This window comes from Grampus griseus, assembly GCF_964374135.1.
Source record: "Grampus griseus genome assembly, chromosome: 16".
NCBI classification, from domain to species: Eukaryota; Metazoa; Chordata; class Mammalia; order Artiodactyla; family Delphinidae; genus Grampus; species Grampus griseus.
This window is the reverse complement of record NC_139010.1, coordinates 22,809,387-22,831,229: the sequence shown is the minus strand read 5'-3', so window position 1 is coordinate 22,831,229 and position 21,843 is coordinate 22,809,387. Positions and strand designations below refer to the sequence as shown.

The 21,843-nt window shown below is 34.3% G+C and overlaps 1 protein-coding gene across 4 annotated transcripts in view; it reads left to right on the top strand.

Moving 5' to 3' along the window:
• The window catches only part of HERC4 (HECT and RLD domain containing E3 ubiquitin protein ligase 4), a 135,629-nt gene that overhangs the window by 17,935 nt on the left and 95,851 nt on the right, over nt 1–21,843 (top strand). For all 4 annotated transcript variants that reach the window (XM_082673002.1, XM_082673003.1, XM_082673001.1 and 1 more), the window contains 4 exons: nt 9,816–9,975; nt 17,026–17,102; nt 20,199–20,420; nt 21,531–21,622. In XM_082673002.1, the coding sequence (XP_082529128.1) occupies nt 9,816–9,975; nt 17,026–17,102; nt 20,199–20,420; nt 21,531–21,622 (551 nt within the window). The remainder of the gene's footprint in view (nt 1–9,815; nt 9,976–17,025; nt 17,103–20,198; nt 20,421–21,530; nt 21,623–21,843) is intronic.

Here is a 21,843-nt window from a genome sequence, read left to right as displayed (position 1 = left end):
GTATAGACATTCATTTTTTTTTTTTTTTTTTTTTTTTTGCGGTACGCGGGCCTCTCACCGCTGTGGCCTCTCCCGTTGCGGAGCACAGGCTCCGGACGCGCAGGCTCAGCGGCCATGGCTCACAGGTGCAGCCGCTCCACGGCATGTGGGATCTTCCCGGACCGGGGCACGAACCCGCGTCCCCTGCATTGGCAGGCGGACTCTCAACCACTGCGCCACCAGGGAAGCCCCTAGACATTCATTTTAATAGAAGCACCGATTTCTATTACATGGATATTCCATAATTTATTTACCTACCTGTTACTGGAAGTCACGTTATTTCCTGTTGTTGTTATTGTTGTTTCCCAAAAGGAAGGTTTCTGGGTCAGAGGACATGCATGTTTAGAATTGTAATACGCATTGCCAACTTGCTCTTGCTCTCTAAAAAGCTTTTTTTTTTTTTTGAGCTTGTTTTTTTTTTTTTTTTTTTTTTTTTTTTTTTTTTTGCGGTACACGGGCCTCTCACTGTTGTGGCCTCTCCCGTTGCGGAGCACAGGCTCCGGACGCGCAGGCTCAGCGGCCATGGCTCACGGGCCCAGCCGCTCCGCGGCCTGTGGGAACTTCCCGGACCGGGGCACGAACCCGTGTCCACTGTATTGGCAGGTGGACTCTCAACCACTGCACCACCAGGGAAGCCCTGAGCTTGTATTTTAAAGATTGTTTAGAGAAATGTGTCTTTTGCCAATTTTGTGTAAATTTTTTTTGCCATTTAAAAAGTTGTTTGGTATGGAAATAATGTAATTCGAACTAGAAACTTCTAAATTTCAAAATCAAGTTTATCTGTGATTGAATTATTCAGAATAAGTTATTTCTGTGGATCACCTTTAAAACAAAGATGGTAGTACTTGGGTAACTTGACAGGAATGTTTTGAACCCAAAAATATTTATTTGAGTGTATTTGTTTGCTAGGGCTGCCATAACAAAGTACCACAGACTGGGTGGCTTAAGTAACAGAAATGTATTGTTTCACAGTTCTGGAGGCTAGAAACCCAACATCAGGGTGTCCTCAGCATTGGTTCGTTCTAAAGATTATGAAGGAAGGATCCATTCCAGGCCTCTCTCCTAGCTTCTGGTGGTTTGCAAGCAGTCGTTCACATGCATTCTCTTTGTGTGCTTGTCTGTGATGATGTTTCCTCTTTTATTGGGACACAAGTCAAATTAAGGGCCTACCCTGCTCCATATGACCTCATCTTAACTAATTATATCCTTGATGGCCATTTTTCAAATAAGGTCACATTCTGGGGTACTGGGGATTAGGACTTTCAGCATATCAATTTGGGGGTAACCCAATTTATCCCATAATAACAAGGTTTTGAGATCTGTAGATGAAAGAGGATACAGAGTAATGATAATGTTTATATTTTCCTTCAAATAGCTGTTTTAGAATTTCGAATAAGATGCAACTTTTAAGAGATGCTAGTTGTGAATATGTTACTAATGGTGTGTCTGTAGTATTACCTTTATACCCAAAACACACATTTTTTTTTTTTTTACTGTTTACAAAGTTCTCAGAGCATGTTGTTACTGGTGATTATATCTTATTATCAGGTTAAAACCCGTTTAGCAAAAGACTTAATAGACCATCTTGTATATTTTGTGATTGGTTGTCTAGGAAGAAGTGTTTATGTGTACTGTTATTATTGATAAATCAGTCTGGGTCATAGTCAGTCAATACTCACAGAGCTTTTCATGGTCATTCCTGGACATGCACACATGCAGGGCTGCAAAATACATAAGTCTGCCGATGTGTAGATTCCCAGCTGAGGTTCAACAAAGCACTGCTTTGCCTTCCTGTTATAATATGTCCTTTTTGTGATATATTTAATGCCACACTTTTTGCATTTTTATACTTTTTGTTGGTGATTTCACTGTTTAAAATGGCCCCCAAGCATATTGCTGAGGTGCTATCTAGTGTTCCTTAGCACAAGAAGGCTATGATGTGTCAAAGAAAAAAATCCATTGAGGCATGAGTTTACAGTGCTGTTGGCTCTGAATTCAGTGTTAATGAATCAACAATATAATTAAGATGTCTTTAAATGGAAACGCACATAACACAAGGTTATGAATTGATCAGTTGATGAAATGTTGTGATTAGAGGCTTGTAGCAACCTAATCTTGTATTTTCCCTAGGGGCAGTCATTCGGTATTTGCTAAATAGGTATTTGTGGTGACTTTATGGAACATAACTACTGTGAATAACAAGAATTGATGTATTCCCAACTAGACTAAAATAAAAAGACTAAAAATTATAAGTGGAACAGTGATGGGGTTTCCTAGAAGGGTGGTGCGGTGGTGAAATAAATCATCATATTTAGCATTCTTTTCTTCATACATTGTGCAGAGTTTTGCATTATCTTTCAAGGAAGTGTGAAAGAAGTTTGGAGTCACTGTTTTTGTAGTTTTTATTTTTCTCTTTGTACCTTTCATTAACCACAGTTGAGAATGAAAAAAAATTTTTTTTCTGTCCATAATGGCAAAGAGAAGAAAACTGACAGAGGAACATGTTCATAATTATGAGACATATCAGAAGGTGAATGTAGATACACCGCTGTATGGATATGGTGAAATTGATCATGTAAGTGAACTCTTAAAGAATGAGTCTGGAGATGATATTCTACATGAATTTTCACAAACTCAGGAATTGGTGAACATATTTGTTAGATCCCAAAGGAAATAGGTTGTTCTTATTCAGTTACTTATTCAGATGGAAGGATTTTATCATGTAACATTTTACAAGAACCTGGACCTATTCTGTGTTGCTAAAAGGATGTGCAACTGTATTCTTTCTTTTATGATGTTTCTGCAGCAAAATTTATTTGATGCAGTTTGTTAGTGAACAAATGCTGAAGTCAGAGGTGGATACAAAGGTAATTGGAGGAAATAAATGATGTAGAAATGAAAACCGTCATTAGGTTGAACATCTTTTTTTTTTTTTTTTTTTTTTTGCGGTACGTGGGCCTCTCACTGTTGTGGCCTCTCCCGTTGCGGAGCACAGGCTCTGGAAGCGCAGGCTCAGTGGCCATGGCTCACGGGCCCAGCCGCTCCGCGGCATGTGGGATCTTCCCAGACCAGGGCACGAACCCGTGTCCCCTGCATCGGCAGGCGGACTCTCAACCACTGTGCCACCAGGGAAAGCCCTAGGTTGAACATTTTAATTGGTTTTTACAAATCTAAAAATGACAACATTTTGTGTTTATGGAGCAAAGAAGATGGCCTTTTTCTCCTTAATAAAACGATGCACCATCAGTTTTCAAAAATACTGCATTTTAACAGTACAAGTGTAAGAAGAACCAGAAGTAATGATGAGCTAGGGCTTATTAGATTTGTATTTGGAATATATCTGCTGTCAGTATTTACAAGATGGATATGTTATTTCTATCTAGTTCTTTATCTTTTCTGTTTTTGCTCCTGTCTCTGAAAAATGTATTTTTTTCCTGCCTTTTTCAAGAAAGTCTCCTCCACTTAAGTTTTTTTTTGCTTTTTTGTGCCTCCACAAACTAAATGTTCCTTTTTTCTTTCCTTGAAGAGAAATATTGTGAACCATAAATACTGATATGAACAGTGTTACTTTTCTCAGACTTTTTATATGAACGTTTTGAAGCATAAAGAAAAGTAGAAAGAATAGCACAATGACCAACAGTTAACATTTTACCACGTGTTTTTATCTGTACGTATTTGTATTTTTTTAAAAAAGTACCTTATTCTGAATTACAGTCAACTGTAAGGATCATGTGCTGTTATTAAACTTTTTCCAACAAGTTTAGCATCATACGCTCATAATTCTAACATCTTCTTGTAGCTCCCATTTATCAGAGGAATCAATTGTTTTTGGTTTTTTTTAGGAATTTTTTCTTTTTCTAAAAATTTATTTATTTTTGGCTGCATTGTGTCTTCATTGCGGCGTGCAGGCTTTCTCTAGTTGCGGCAAGCGGGGGGCTACTCTTTGTTGCAGTGCGCGGGCCTCTAATTGCGATGGCTTCTCTTTGTTGCGGAGCACGGGCTCTAGGCGTGTAGGGCCTCAGTAAATGTGGCGTGCGGGCTCAGTAGTTGTGGCTCACGGGCTCTAAAGTGCAGGCTCAGTGGTTGTGGCACATGGGTTTAGTTGCCCCGCGGCATGTGAGGTCTTCCTGGACCAGGGATCGAACCCGTGTCCCCTGCATTGGCAGGTGGATTCTTTTTTTTTGGCAGGTGGATTCTTAACCACTGCACCACCAGGGAAGCCCCTCAATTGTTTTTTCATGGGCTTTCTTGACAAGTTTTTCTTTTGTTTTCTGTCCTTTTCCATATATATCCATACTCAACCTAAATTAAAGTGAATTTAATCCCTCTTACCCCTCCCTTTTCTGTGTTTGTTGGCCTTGAAAGGCAAATGTAGCTTCGTGATTAAAACTTTGAGTTAGCATAATACCTGGTACATAGTAAACACTCAACAAATCCTAGCTGTTAGGTTTGGTATGAATTCTGTTTTGTTTTATTTTTTTCTCTTTCTCATACAGGGCATCATTAAGCCAGGTTTTCTAGTGAATTTTTTGGTTTGTTTTGCTGGGTTCATTTATTCCCCCTTCTTTCTTGCTTATCATTGACTTTTTTGCAAGCCACCTTGTTTCGAGCATTCATCCAGAATTTGACCTGGATGTGAAATGTCTCAATATAACATTGACCTAACTTTCTAGCATACTGGGGGGAAACGGTTGAGGTTTTTCATTTTAATTAGCCATTTGGAAAAAATAAGTAGTTTAAAAAAATTGTACAAGAACTTAACAGTTTGTATATTTGTTGTCTGAAAAGCCTGTATTAAGTAGTAGTCCCAAGACATATGTTATTATGTTTCTTTAATAATATATTTCTCAGTAGTTATTCATTCTCAAAATAGGTATCTTAGTAATTTGATGGGGCTCAAATTCTGAAAGAACCAAAATTATTTATCTTGAGTTTTTAGTGTGTAGAAAAAAAAGTAAAGAGCCCAGTTCAGTTTTAAAGTGAAAACAATGGTTTTTATACATTGCTTTAACTATTTTCTCTAATGTTCTATTTAATTTTTAAAATAATTTTAATTTTAATTTTGAATAGATAATATATCCGCATGGTTCAAAAATCAAAATAATATAAATACACATTGAGAAGGTTTGCTCTTACACTTGACCACCCTATTTCCCTTCTACCCACATCCCCTATGGGCAACTATGTTTATTAGTTTTTTGTTTATCTTTTCAAAGTTTCTTTGTGTAAATGTAAGCAAATATGAATATTCATATTCTTTCCTCTTCCTTACACAAAAAATAGCAAGTCATGTACATTATTCCACGTCTTGATTTTTTTTCCTACTTTTCTAATATACCCTTGAGATCTTTCCATATCAGCATGTAGCATTTCCTCTTTATTTATGTTTTCAGAGCATAGTGTCCCAGTGTGTGGATGGAATCCTTTATTGATGGATACTGGGAATATTTCCAGTCTTTTTGTTATTATATACAGCACTGCAAACACGTAAATACACTCACATTCACACACACGCACATATGTATTTGTACTCTACCCTCCTAGGTTCTCCAGCTGGGGCTTGTCTAGACAAAGGACAGATTAACAGGGAGAAAAACAAAACAAGTTTATTGCCTTGCGTTTACATGCAGGAGCACTCAGTAATGAGTAACTTAAGGTGGTAGTAGAACATGGGCTTATATAGCATCTTAATAAAAGAACAATAAATAGAGAAGTAACAAGACGAAAAGGACTTTGAGTTTCTGGGGTGGCAAATTTTGGGAAGGTAAATATGTGGGGGAACTTAGATAAGGGCTAGTTAGTGAAGTTTGTTATGTAGCTTCTGCTGGTGCTGTCTCTGAGCTGATAAGTCTAGAGTTGCCTCCAGTGATTAACTCTCGTCCTTCCTGGTAGAGAGGGAAGGTGGGACACTTCAACAAATTTATTTCCTGCTTTTAGGCACATAGGAGAGCAAAGAGCTTTTCTTTTTAGTGGCTTTCAGCTCAAAGCAGTCCTTATGCCAAAGTGGCATGTTTTGGGTTGGCATATTCTGCTGCCCTTTAGTACTTAGATGTATCTGCAGGGTATGGAATTGCTGGATCCAAAAGGTAATTGCATATGTTTTGTTAGGGTTTGCCACATTCTTTTGCATAAAGGTGGTTCTGTTTTGTACTTCCACTATCAATATACAAAAGTGCCTTTTCCCCCAACAGATTGTTATCAAACATATGGATTTTTATGAGATGAAAAATGTTATCTTGGTGTGTATTTATAAATACACTTTTTTAAATTAATAAACTTTCTAAGAACAGTTTAAAGTTCACAGCAAAATTGAGCAGAAAGTATAGAGTTCCCATACACTCTATACTACACGTATACAACCTCCCCCACTATCTGCAGCCTGTACCACAGTGGTACATTTATTACCATTAATGAACCTGTACTGACACATCATTGTCATCCAGAGTCCATAGTTTACATTAGCATTCACTCTGTGTTGTATATTCAATGGGTTTTGATGACTGCATAATGATACTTAGTATTGTACAGAATAGTAATAGTATCACACAGAATAGTTTCACTACCCTAAAAATCCCCTCTGCTCTGCCTGTTCATCCCTCCCTCCCTCTAACCCCAAGCAACCACTAATCTTTTTACTGTCTCCAAAGTTTTGCCTTTTCCAGAATGTCAGATGGTTGGATCATACATTTTGTAGCCTTTTCAGATTGGCTTCTTTCACTTAGTAATACACATTTTAGTTTCCTCCATGTGTTTTTGTGGCTTGAGAGCTCATTTCTTTTTAGCACTGAATAATATTCGATATACCACAGTTTATCCATTCACTTACTGAAGGACATTTTGATTGCTTCCAAGTTTTGGCAGTTATGAATAAAGATGCTATAAACATCTGTGTGCACGTTTTTCTGTGGACATAAGTTTTCAACTCCTTTGAGTAAATACGAAAGAGCACAATTCCTGGATGTTATAATGGTATGGTTGGTTTTGTAAGAAACTACCAAACTGTCTTCCAAAGTATCTGTATCATTTTGCATGCCCATTAGCAACGAATGAGAGTTATTGTTGCTCTGTATCCTTACCAGTGTTTGGTATTGTCAGTTTTTTGGGGTTTGGCCTTTTTTTTTTTTTTTGGATACTTTAGGTACTTTTTTATTGAAAAAAATATGGACCGCTTCACGAATTTGCATGTCATCCTTGCACAGGGGCCATGCTAATCTTCTCTGTATCGTTCCAATTTTAGTATATGTGCTGCCGAAGCGAGCCATTTTAATAGGTTTATAGTGGTATCTCATTTAAATTTGCAGTTCCCTGTTGATATATGATGTACAGCATGCCTTCATATGGTTATTTGCCATCTTTATGTCTTCTTGGTGTGGTGTCGGCTCACATCTTTTGCACTGTTTTTTTAATTGGGTTTATTTTCTTATTGTTGAGTTTTAAGAGGGTGGTTTGTTTTTTTTGTTTTTTTTTGTTTTGGATAACAGTCCTTTATTAGATGTGTCTTTTGCACATATTTTCTCCCAGTCAGTGCCTTGTCTTCTCATTCCTTTGATAAACTTTTATAATTAAGTATGCAAAATAAGTGTATGGCTTTATGAATTTTCTAAGTGAACGTATTATTGGCTTCTCAGTGTAGTTTGAATTTTCATTTCTCTCATCAGTGAAGTTGAACATCTTTTCATAGGATTAAGGGCCATTTCTGTTTCTTCTTTGTGTGAACTATCAATTCACATCTTTTGCCATTTTTCATTTAATTACTGCTCTCCCCCACCCCCGCCCCAGTTAGTCTTTAAATATTAGGGAGGTTATTTCTTTATTTGACATGAATAACATTTTTCCTGTTTTTTTTTAATCAGTCTTTTCACTTTGCTTTTAGTTTATTCTGCTGTATTTGAAGAAATGATTTGAATTTTCTCTCATGGGTACAGGGAATCTCTTCCTCTTTCCTTACTTACACAGCTTAGTGTCACTGTCTTCCAGAATTCTTCTTAGTATCTTTCAGGGCTTTAAAAAGTATCTCATGTTGCCCTGGTACCTTTTGTATGTCTTTACCTTTGCGTTTAATAGCAATCCTTATCTTGCTTGTTTTTCTATAGACTGTAAACTCGTTGAGGACTAGAACTCTGTTTTATTTACCTTTATGTGTCTAGTGCTTGGAGCACACATGGTATACAATAAATATTAGTGTTTGGTATGCATGATTGTTTCTTTGTTGCTTGGATTTTTGGTGCCTTTGATTTTACAGCCATTGCTATCTAATTTAAGTACTCTTCATATATTATTGTTGAACCAACCAGTCTTATTCATCCTTCTTGTCATCCTTTCATTTCTGCTCTTTACTACATTTCCTTTGAGGATAGTTTTGGAGAGACACCGACTCATTTCAGGGGCCTCTGTGAAAGATTAACAGATCTTTTGTGCATTTTACTTCTTCATAATTAAGATTTATGGGATGCTTTGATGTAAATAAATGATGCCATACTTTTAAGTCCTTTTTCTTTTTTTTTTTCGTGGGGGGAGGCAATGTGTTATATATGTTTTGTTTTTATATGTTTCTACAATATAATTTTATAAGAACATATATACAAAATATACACAAAAAGTGAGAGATTAGTATAGTGAACGTCCATGTACTATTCATCAACTTTACGAGTTATTAACTTGTAGTACTTTAAGGTAAGTACTTAAAATAACATATCCTTAGAGTTATACAGATTCCTGAAGGCTGTCTAAGGGCTGACCTCCCACCCCAAAATGCAGAATAAGTAACCCAGATACAATTTGAATTTCTCTGTACATAGGGATTCAAACTTCTTTCATGTAATCTGCTTTATTATTGAACAGCTGCATTTGTACATTGATCTAAAATGTGCTTCTGAAGAAACCCTGATTCAGTTTTAACAGCTCTGTAACAAGAGACTTTCAGTTAATGAAGACATAGCTTTCTTATTAGGCTAAAGAAGGTTAATTTTTTTAAAAAAAGTTTAATTTTAAATGAAGTCTTAAAAAAAACTTGTAGTGTACTAGTAAAAAACACTGATAGACAATGCACATCTTAAAGAGACTAAGGAAGTAATTTCACTTTCTTTACTGATTTGTCAGTGGCTACTGACAGTCTTATGAAGGGCCAATATTTTAAATTAATTTCTGGTTAAAAGCTTGGAGATGTTTTAATCACATGTGGAATTTTTATGTCTTTGATGTTAAAAGTAGCAGCCCATAAACTGATATCTATTTGTTATGGTCACATTGCCTTTCAGTTCTCTCCTCAGTGTATCTAGTAGATACTTTATTTATGAGATCTGTAAAGAATTTGTTTCCTGTCAGAAATTGCTAATTCAGATTATTTCCTTAATTTCAGGATCACTCCATAGTAGTATCCATTTGGTAATGTATATGTCAGTTACGATTTTATTGTTAAAAAACAGCCGAGTTATTTAAATGGTTCCCTTTCAGCTGGACTCCTTTCTTTTATTGGTAATGGCTTTGAATGAAGAGCACTTTTCGGAGAGAATCTTTATAAACCCTTAATTTCTTTACCCAAATGTTAAAGTCACTTAGTATTCTGAGTTGATTATGCCCTATGACATATCTCTGTATTTACCACAGTGAGAATTTTGTATGGAACATATTTGTTAAGTTTTTGAGAATAACTGAAGTTATACTTAGTCTGTATTTCAGCATTTCCTTAGCTTTTTTGTACAAGATGAAGACTGTTGTTTTATTCTTGTTGGGAGTTTAAAACTAGAATGTAATGTCTCTCTTCTTGATTTCTGTAGAGCAGGTTGTTGCGCTGGATGCTCAAAATATCGTTGCTGTTTCATGTGGAGAAGCTCATACATTAGCACTAAACGACAAGGGCCAGGTGTATGCTTGGGGTCTCGATTCTGATGGACAACTTGGCCTGCTAGGATCAGAGGAATGTATCAGAGTACCCAGGTAACAAAGGTGACCGACAAGAGGTCTTTAACAGTCTTTTATAATAAATTTGCTGTCTAAGTTATTCTGCTTACTACTGGGCATGTAAGACTTGACACCGAATTACTTCTACCCTTTGAGTTCTTAAGGCATTTACTAGGTAGATTCTTGCCTTTAATTTGGATTGAGTGCTGTTTTTTATATACTCCGTATTTCCCCAAATTATTTATGTTTGTAAAGAAAAGGGGTAGGGAATGCATACTTTATTATAAATTTTCTCTCACTAAAAATTTTAAGTGGGTTAAGACTAATTTAAACCATTAATTATACTATCTTGAGTACCTCAGCCATTGAAATATTTATTATATATTGGTTGTTTGCATGTTTCTTTCTCTTTTTTAGTCTTTATTGTTTTTATTGAATATAGAAGTCCCACATGCTTAAAGTGTAGAAAGAATAAGTCACTTTCTACGTTTTTACATAGCAGTGACCACAACTTAATTTATGCTAACCACTAATTCATCATAGAATTATTTCAAAATTTAAAAATAAGCAATGCTTCATCAATGTTGTAGCCTTACAGGTTTATATAGGACATAACCATTGCTGTAATATTAAAAACTGTCAGCATGAACATAAAGATTTAAAGAAGAGTATCCAGTTCTTTTAGACATATAATTAATACACTAACTCATGCTTAGTGTTTAAAATTATACAAATTCTTGCCTCCTTAAACTCTTGTTTTTTGTTTTCTTTTTTCCCCCTAGTAATAGTTATAGGGACAAAAGAGAACTCTCCAGGGAACCAAGGTATTACACTAATTTTAGATATATTTCAGGTAGCATTTTTGTAATATACACATATAGATATTTTGTTTTTAATTTAACATTGATAATGTTTGTTTTGGTTTAAGAGGTAGATGTAACTACTAGGATAAGAAAATGGAACACAGGAACTAATATATTTCAGAAGAGGAGGGAATTCCCTGGTGGTCCAGTGGTTAAGACTCCACGCTTTCACTGCTGCGGGCTTGGGTTCACTCCCTGGTCGGGTAACTAAGATCCCACAAGCTGTGCAGTGCAAAAAAAAACAAAACAAAAAAACAGAACAGGAGCTCTTATCGTTAGAAATGAGTTTTTTAAATAAAAGCCCATAACCTTCCTTCATATATATATATGTATGTCTATTTAAAATCTTAAAGTATACATTTGAAGTATTTGCTTTGTTTTAGCATAGTAAAAGTTTTTTTCATCTTTAGTTTGACATTTTATGTTTGTTCTAGTAATGAACTGTCTGTTGAGACTTCTGGATACACACATTAACATGTTTTGTTTATCGAACTTGTAACCAAATTCCACAAAACTCCCCAAACAAATTTCTTCCCCTTTGTTTCTTCTGCAGTAGCAATTAAATAACACACTTCCCATTATGCGTTTAGTGCCTTTTAATGATGGTGCTGTTGGGAGAGAAATTTTTTTCTTTAAGCTAAGTAAATTGAATTTTTTTAGTCATTTCAGTTTTGATTTCTTTCAGAAAATGTTAATTTGCAGCCAGATGGCTGTTGGCTACAAAATACAAAGCATTCATAGGAACAGAGTGATCTCACATTTGTCATATTGTCTACTGATTTTATTTCCTTCCATAAGTAATTGTTGTAGCATGGGATTTTTTATTTAAGGTTTTTAAGAACTTTGTGTTTTTAGGATTGAAGAGAGACATGTTAGATTTTCTAAGTCAGTATTTTCAAAACCGTGATTCACAGCAAGGCTGTCTAGTTTCTCTTATTTTTACTCCACTTAATTCTCATACTTACTTTTTTTTTTTTTTTTGCTGTTCAGTTCTGATATAAGAGATTTCAGTCAGTAATCCATAGATGATTAGTAAATGGAGAGAAAGGTAATTATAAGGAGAAGAGTTTATTATATAACGATTTATTTGAAGGTTGCCCAATAATTCTGTATCTGTGACTTTACTCTTTATGAACCTGGATAGGGACCTGTAAGATCTTGAGTCCTTTGGTTTAAACTTCTCTGTTTGTGTATTTGCTGAACATCTATATTAATTTTCAGCTGTGTATTAAGGCATCTTTCCTGTTCAGTCTTTTCAGTTTTTCATGGACTAATCTGATTTGTTGTGACGTATAAATATAATTTTTACTGATACTTTCATGTCTTAAAGGGCAATTTAGTATTTCAGTAGAAATATATTTTTATGAAAGACCACCATTGATTTTTTTTTTTTCTTTTTAAATCTCAGCACCAAATCATTTTTTAGATGCAAGGCTTTTCTAGGTGCTTAGAGATGTCAGCCAGCTTTGTAACTTTCACATACACTTTGAATAAAATGTGTAGAATATAGGAGGAAACTCAGACATATGTGAATAGGTTTTTAAAAATTAGTGTTTATAATTTTCATAAGAATGATCAGAAAAGTGAATATTCACATTAGGCTGTATTTTCTTGAGAACAAAACCCATTTTTATGTTAATAGATGAGAGTATGTAAATTAAGCAACACTTTAATTTTAAAGATGAATGTAAAATTAATAATAAATAGATTATGTTTGAAACTCTTTGGTAATCTTTTCCTACTTCTGATTTTGTTTTGTTTTGAAATCATTATTTCTTGGGGAAAGACAAATTATTCAATATCAGTGGTCTCTGTGGACCTGCATTTCTGGCTAGTCATTTCTTTTTATATGTAGGATATATGTTACACCTTTATTTTAAAAAAAGTTAATCTGATTTTACTGTCTTTTAATGTAAATAGAAAAACAATTGTTGGCAATGAGGTTGTAGTTTATTTTTTAAAGTACTGCTTTTTTGGACTTTGTAAGAAAAAGTTATGACAGGATGGTATAATATGATGATTCTTGTGAGAACAGCAATTTCTGGGCTACAGGAACTAATTAAACATGTTTGAATTGTCGCCTTGGTCAAAAATAAAATTTATTTTCTCGACTGAACTTTTAAAAGTATATTACAGGGAATTCCCTGACGGTCCAGTGGTTAGGAGTTGGTGCTTTCACTACCATGACCCGGGTTTGATCCTGGTCGGGGAACTAAGATCCTGCAAGCTATGTGGCACTGCTCACCCCCCCGCCCCCCAAAAAAGAAGTTTATTACAATTTCTGCCTAATATTAGCATCTGAAAGTACAGAACATTTCAGATTAAAAAGAAAATTTAAAAAAATTAGAAGAGTTTTTAATGGTAGAGACTAGATCAGTTGTTAGCCTAAATTTTTCAAAATCAAAGAGTTGGTGCTAAGACTTTTCTCAAATCAGTAAGAAAGTTGTGGTGTAATTGAAAAACAGAAAATTGTTGATTATGTTTTACTGGCAAAATATATTTTTGAAACCACTTTATTGAGGTATGATTGGCATACAAAAAGCTGTACTTAATGTATACACCTTGATGAGTTTGGAATTGGCAAAATATTTAATGCTTTAGTTCTTCAACTTCTTGATTATATATAATATAAACTTTTCACTAGTCCTTGTTAACAGTTGTTAAAGAATTTTACCTTAACATACAATTGGAAATGCCTGGTTTTTGCCTATATTGCCACTGTACATTAAGGTTGAAAAATGTAACAACACAACAGTACACATATTCAACAGTATATGTTTTGACTTCAAGACTTCCTAAGGGAGAGGTGTATAAATCTTATTTCCAAGTTTATTAACTGTTTTCTTACAAATTTCAAACGTTTCAAAATTCAGTAAAGAAATTATTCTTTTCTTTTTTTTTTTTTTTTCTGGTGAAGGAAAGTGTAGCATTTATTGCAAGGTGACAAGCAAGGAGAATGGGCAGCTAATGCTCAAAAGACCCAAACTTCCTAATGGTTTTTAGGGATGGGTTTTTAAAGACAAAGTGAGGATGAGGGTCATGGGGAATGTGATCATTTCATGCAATGTTCTGATTGGTGTGTGGTGAGGTAACCAGGTGAGGTCACAGAGATTGATCACGTTATCAGTCTTCAGGCTCCAGCCAGTCTGGGGGCTACGTGCTCATGGTCATCATTCTCTGTCTGGTTGGGGTCTGGTTTCTGTAAAACAGCTTCTTCCAAGGAGCTGAAATCACTTGATTCCACACATTCAAAGGCAAATGGCAAATACACCAGGCCATTTCTACATCCAAAAAGTCATGGCAGTAATTTGCAGAAAAGTCATCCAGATCATTGCAAGTTTTGATTGAGCCCATTATGTTGCTAACACTGTTCAAGCCTATTTCCTGACAGAAGAGGCCACATCACATCATATAGACCACATGAGGAGCAGCAAGTGTGGTCAGGAGGCAAAACAGGAGGGCAAAATTATTCTTTTCTTTACAAGGAATAATTTTAAATGTCATAGCCATTTAAAAATGTTTGACAAGAACTCTAAACTTTAGGGAGTTATTTTAAATTTATAAGCAGTTATAAAATGTTTCCCCTAGACATCTGAATTCTGATTTTCTTTTCATAGTTCTGATTAATTAGGAATCTTCATGTATGTGTGTATATGTATATTTTATTTACAAAATTTATTCTGGCTTATTTTACTTTCCTGTTAACTGCATTTGAATCCTTTTAAAAATTGAAAACCAGAAAACATTTACATTATCTTTTTTACTCATTGGGGATTATTTTTGATGAATTCTATAAAATTTTGTTGCATTAAGAATTTTCTAATTTGTCTCTTTAGGAAAAATGAAATGTTGTAAAGTTGTTTTACTATTCACAAGTATTTTTGTTTCTTTTTAAAATTCCTGAAAGCTTAAAACAAAACAAAACAAGAAAGCATATCCTCTCCTCTTCCCCACCCCCCCCACAATCTTCAGTGTATTCAATCTCCATAGAGATAAAAAGAGAGGGTTTTTTTCCTTTAAAACAGTAATGCCACAGAAGAATATCTTAACTTGTCTCTGTAGCAGACATGGCTAAAGAAATTAGCGTTTATGTTATATTCTAAGCCGTATGATAATATTTTGGTAATGAGAATCACTTTCTGTAAATTGCTGTGTAAATTTAGAAGTCTTTTGGAAGCAAATTTTTTGAATAGTTTAATACTAAAGCCTCAAAGAAGTTGCAGATTTACTTATCCTCTAACAGTGGATACTTCACATACTTTTTTTTTCCCCATATTTTTTGCCAGGCACTATGGTAGATCTAGGGATTTCATGGGTATAAGATAATAATAGTCCATCCTCACAGAGCTTATTGTTTAGCAGAGTATACTAATAGTAATAATTAAATGAATAAGTACACCAGTAATTAGTAGAGATAAATGCTGTGAAGGAAAAAAACATAGGGTGCTATGAGAATGTAGAATTTTAAAAGATTTTACTTAGTCATGCAAATTGGACTTGATATTTGGAGCAATTGGTTTTTAAAAATATTTAGTACAGTTCACTAGTCAGTGTATGATATGCCTAATATGCATAAGCAGTAACAGTTTAGTAACTTTAGCACAGTTGTATGTATCCGTGTATTTTTTATTCCTGTTTTTGCATTGCCAGTGTTTGATTTTGCTAACTGCAAAAAAAAAAAAAAATGACCTTTTGCTATATTTGAAAATCTGAAGGTACATTGGACCCTGTTAACTTGTTGGATTCTGCTAAATGTAGCAGTACAACTCTCAAGCTTTGTAGGACATAAATCCACTAAATAAAATTATTTTTAATACAACAATATGGAATTAGAGTAACTCTCTTTTTTCCCACTCAAAATTTGGTTTGCTGAAGCTGCCTCCCGAAAATCATGGGTATTGACACTCTGGTCAGAACTTGCTCTGGACTCTCATATGGCAGAATTAGGTCAAGTGGCAGTATCAGGTAAAGGGAAATAAGAAACATAATATATTTCCACACCCCCTTTTTTCTTAAAAACATTCAGGAAAAACAGAATGAGCAAGTGAAGGGGAGCTACATAAAGAAAACCTGGGATGGTTGATGCACATAGTTTCTTGATTTTTGTAATGTTTTAAATCCTTTAGAATTATGTTGCAGTTAAGGAAAAATCAGAAATCGGGGGAAAAAAGAAACTATAAAAAATGTAAGTAAGAAATATGAGATGGCAGAAATATGACTGAAAACATCACTGATTATAATACATATGAATTGATTAAATTTCTCTAGTAAATAATTAAATTTAATATCACTGATTTAGATGCAAAGCAAAAGGATAGTCCAAAAGGAATAGGTTTCATGATTTGTGAATTGGTAGCACCACATGATAGGAATCCTTGTTGGTTCTTAAGGAACCTGACAGAGGAGAACATATAATAAACTAGGCCAAACACCAGTTTTCAACAAATTGGATCATGTACATTTGTTTTACAAATATATTGCCAAGTTTCATACTTTAAGCTAAAGATTTTTCACATTTTGATGGTAATATCTGCATCATAAAAGCACTGAGGGGCTTCCCTGGTGGCACAGTGGTTAAGAATCCACCTGCCAATGCAGGGGACATGGATTTGAGCCCTGGTCTGGGAAGATCCCACATGCCGCAGAACAACTAAGCCCATGCACTACAACTACTGAGCCTGCGCTCTAGAGCCCATGAGCCATAAGTACTGAGCCCACGTGCCACAACTACTGAAGTCTGCGTGCCTAAAGCCCATGCTCCGCAACAATAGAAGCCACCACAATGAGAAGCCCGCACACTGCAATGAAGAATGGCCGCTGCTTGCCGCAACTAGAGAAAGCCCACATGTAGCAACGAAGACCCAGTGCAGCCAAGAATAAAAATAAATCGATAAATAAATTAATTAATTAAAAAAATAGAAAGCACTGAGCTGTGAGCATAGTTTACTGTGCTTAAATATTGTCCTTTCAAAGTGTTTTCTCATCATATCTCTTAATTTTTTCATATTTAGATTTTGTTTACTGATTTTAGCATAAATTTTTGGTAAATTGGGCCTGTATGAGAAAAAATATCATGAACTGCTAGGTCATGCTAGTAAGGAACTGCTGGTAAGGAGACTACTTGCACATAGTAGGTGGTCAATAAATCGCATAAATAAATAGCATTCAAGATCCATTTATTAAATGGAATTAACTGATCCTGATCTCTCTTCTTACTTTCTAGAAATATTAAAAGTTTGTCGGATATCCAGATACTACAGGTTGCTTGTGGCTACTATCATTCACTTGCACTTTCTAAAGGTAAGCATTGCTTTTATTTTCTTTCCCCTTTTCAGTTTTATTACTTGATACTTTGAGTTGAAATTCCTCCAACTTCGTTCTTATTAAAGATTGTCTTGGTTCTTCTTGATCCTTTTCATATCTATATACATTTTAGAATTAGCTAGTCAGTTTTCACAGATATTTAAAGTGTTGGAATTTTGATTGGGATTGCATTACCTCTAAATCAGTTTGAGGAAAACCTTTATGATATTGAGTCTTTCAATTCTTGAGCATGCTATATCCCCCCATTTATTTTAATCTCTTTTTAATTTTTCTCAAGAGTATTTTGTCATTTTCTGTGGAGAGGTCTTATATACGTTTTATTAGATTTTTCCCTAGATATTTGATATTTTTTGTTACTCTGATGTCATTTTCAAATCGTTTATTACTAGCATATAGACATGAAATTGATTTTTTGTGTCTAATTGTTTCTTTAGCCTGCCGAACATTATTGCTTCATAGCTGGGGAAGTTTATAACTTGCCCAAGTTCATTTATGCTTACAGGTAAACTTTTTATGAATAGAAACAGAGAAGTCTAAGCATCCTGTAACCTTTATTTGACTTCTTCCTATGCCAGCTAAGGATTGTAACATGGGTTAGTAAAGAACCTGCCATATATTTGTTTTTTATTATTTAAAAAAATAAGTTCCAGTGGCTTCATTATTATTATTTTTAATTTATTAAATGCCTAGTAAGGCCTACTATGAATGAAATAGTAGACTAGAACTATAGGGAAATACGGATAAGTTAAGAGAAGGTTTTAGGGATCGTACCATCTAGTAGAAGAGGCAGATATACAAATAATATAATTGAGGCAGAAAAAATATATACTAGTTTTGGTCAAAGGAAAAGTAAAATATGATGGGCATAAGGAAAAAAGTTTAATTAGTTTCAATCAATAGAATTGGTAATAATAAAGAAGGGATTGATATTTGATGCAAGTCTTGAAAGATGATTACAATTTCTTCAGAATTGGAGAGGTTGTGAAGCAGCTAGGGAAAATGTTGAGGATTGGCTAAGGTAATAGTACTAGTAAAGGCATAGAATCTGGGAAATATTTTGTGTATTTGAGTATCGGAATATAGTTTTACGTGGGTATTTTGAGAGCATGGGAGACATTTTCATACTTCAGTTGAGAGTAAAGTAAAAACAAATCTGTTACAAAGGGCCTTACATGCCATATTAAGGAATTTGGATTTATTCCATCAAAGGAATAAAGTAGGGGGTGGAGACTGGCATCCCTGTATTCTTTGTTGTTACTTTACCAACTCCTCTTTTGATACTTTGGTAGGTAAATCCAAGATAAATTTAAACCCAAACGTTTTACCAATGAGGACAGTTTTTCTATCTTGACGTATCTTACAGGTATTCTTTTCCCTTATTCAGCTTCATGTTTTAGTAGTATCTTACGCATCTAATGGAAAAAAAAATTTTTTTTTTTTGATCACTCAGTACAAACTAGGCACATTAGGGTGTACGGTAAACAGTGGTAAGCAGTACACTACCAGCCCTTATGGTACAGTCACACAAATAACAATATAGTTTACATACTATGAAAAAAGAGTATAAATAAAAAAGTTTGGGATATTTAGATCATATAACAAGGGGACTGAACTTAATCTGGCAGATCAAGGAAGGCTTTCTGCTGGGAGACAATAGAAGTAAACTAGACAAGGGTGAGGGAAAGGTTTAGGCAGAGTGTGTGAGACAGCAAGTGTGTGAGAAATGGTCATTGGAGAATATAAAGGAAGGTGAGTATGGCTAGAGTATAGTAAGTGAGGGAAGAGGCTGGTATGAAATGAGCTCAGAAACATAGGTACATTTTACAGAATTATAAGCCTTGTTAAAAGTGTTTATCTCAAGAGCAGTGAGAAAGCACTGATTTCTGTTTTTTTCAGGTGAGCAGCATTTCAAATCTACATTTTTTTAAAGAGTCAACTCATTTGAGATTTATTATGGAATAAACACACAGACATAAATTTATAGAACAGTTAATTTGAAACTTATCCAGACCATTATTAATGGTGTCTGTCATATATCAGATCTACATTTTTATATCTCTTTGTATATATACAAATGTCTGCTGGTGTGTCCATAGAGTATTTCTGGAAGTACATATCAGCAGTTAGTAAGAGTGCTTGTTTCTTGGGGGAGGAACCAGGGATCTAGTTTTGAAGGGAGACTTACTTTTAATAAGTGTGTACTATTTTATAGTATGAATTTTTAAAACTCAGATATTAGTGTGTCAATTATTAGTTTAGTGCCATTTATTTAATAAAAATAAGTAAAAAGATGTTTAAAGTTGCAAAAAATGTAGCAGTGGGTGAGCAAATGTGACGAGAACTATTAAAAGAACCAGGTGAAATGGTGAGGAGTGGATCTATTCACCATATTTTTCTTTAGAAAGAAAACTGTATATAACTTGATGATAGATTGATAAAAATCTGTATATAAGGTAAGAGAGGAGAGGAGTATTAAGGATGACTCCCGTGTTTATGGTTTGTGCTGCTGTATCAGTTAAGGTGTTATCTACTGAGAATGAGGAACACTAGGAAGAGGTCCAGGTATGGGAGGTAGGATGGGGGTCATGAATTGAGTTTAGGGCATGTTGAACTGGAAATACCTTTCAAATATCGAAGTATAGCTGTCAGGTAAACAATTGGATACATGAGTTTATTGCTCAGAGGAGAGATCTGGGCTAGTGATAAATTTTGAATGTGATAGCATATAATTGATAACTGAAACCTTGAGCTTGAATGAGTACCTCCTGGGAGAAGTCATAGAATAAAAGTGAGACCTGAGGAATACTAAAAAGAGATGGTCCTTTCTTGAGGAACATCAGGAAATGGGATTATCCCCAGTTATGTGACTTACCCATTCATCAGTAAAGTCAAACTAAAACTGTATTAACATGGATTATTCAAGGTAGTATTGTTTCCATATAAGAAATAAATTTAATAAGGAGGAATATGTATTTTCATCAAAGAGGAAGAATATTCCAAAATAACTGATGATTTTCAAGTGAAATTTTTTTTGTGTGAGAAAAATAGTAATTTATGATTCTTGTTTTACAGCAAGTGAAGTCTTCTGTTGGGGACAGAATAAATATGGCCAGTTGGGTTTAGGCATTGACTGTAAAAAGCAAGCTTCACCACAACTGATTAAGTCTTTACTTGGAATCCCTTTCATGCAAGTTGCAGCAGGAGGAGCCCATAGTTTTGTACTCACCCTTTCTGGAGCTATCTTTGGATGGGGACGCAACAAATTTGGTCAACTAGGTCTTAATGATGAAAATGGTAGGTTTGCATTATTTTATAAATATATTTTTAAAAAGAGATGATGTTTTGAGATCTATCAGTGATTCTTAGTGTCAGAGAGAAGTGTACCCAAATCTTCCCTGGTGTTGAGGTGGGGATGAGAGGTTAATTTTAAAATTCCATTTGATAATAATATTTTTAGGAGATTGTGGGAAGGCCAAAAATATTATTTTATTCTAGAATAAAATATAGAAAGTATATCTGGACAAAAATCTTCAATGTTGGATGTTCACTAAAAGCAAGTTGAGAAAAACATTACTTCAAATTGGTAATCATATTATCAGCCACCATCAGTGGAAAAAAATTATAAAATTATCCTGAAAAGTAACATGAAGTGTTCATCTATTTGAGTATTTCAAGGAAATATTTAAATCTGAGTCATTTAATTAATCACTGTTAACGGTGATGCTAGAGTCTTGAAAATAAACTTTTTGAATTTTAAAAAATTATAACTGCTTAAAACAAGTTGGGATCTTGGAAACTGATTTTTCATAGCTACATTAGGTTGAATGCCAGTATTTGAAATATAAAAACTAATTTAATAAAGTTCAACATAATTATAATGACTTAGACAAAAGTGAGTTGTTGATCTAGTAACAACTGGTAATGATAAATAATACTCTCAGAAAGAATTTTAAAATATTTTGTTTTGCATGAGAAAAATATGTCAGATTAGGACATTATATCTCTTTTCTACTATAAAATAGCAGAAAGTATAATTTTCAGGCTTTTTAAAGTAGGATCCTATGAGCTTAATTATCATGAGGTGAATATAAAGAATGATGTGCATGTACTAGAAGCAGTCAGATAGCTTTGAAATTCCTTGATTGTGGAGTCCTATGCAGATTGGCGTTTAGGCAGTTTAGTACTTAAGTTACTTTAGTTTTAGAGCTCTCCTTTATCACAGTAGCATGACTAGAAAGGCGTGGGAGCCCAACTTAGTAGGCTTGTACCACAAAATCATTGAATTGTTAAAGTTGTTTAGTTATCACCGTCTTCCACAGTTCAGGAAGCTGTAGAGGAAACACATTTTAGAAGCTTTTAATTTTAAAAATACTGTTCGTTAATGTCTCTTGTTGGAATTTTCAGATAGGTATGTTCCTAATTTACTAAAGTCACTAAGAACTCAGAAAATAGTTTATATTTGTTGTGGAGAAGATCACACTGCTGCACTAACCAAGGTATTGTACTCCTATAAAACTTTTTTATTAATAGTTATGGTAGTTATTTCATAATTAGTGAATATTTTCATGGTATTTACTTTGAAACTTGAGTGTTATTGATGTCTAAAAAATAATTTATCTTAAAAAAGGAACTTAGGTTATTATCTGTTCTCAAAAACTTTACGTTAAATTTCAACTGTTTCATGTTATGAAATGTGAATTGTGATCTACTGTTTGTG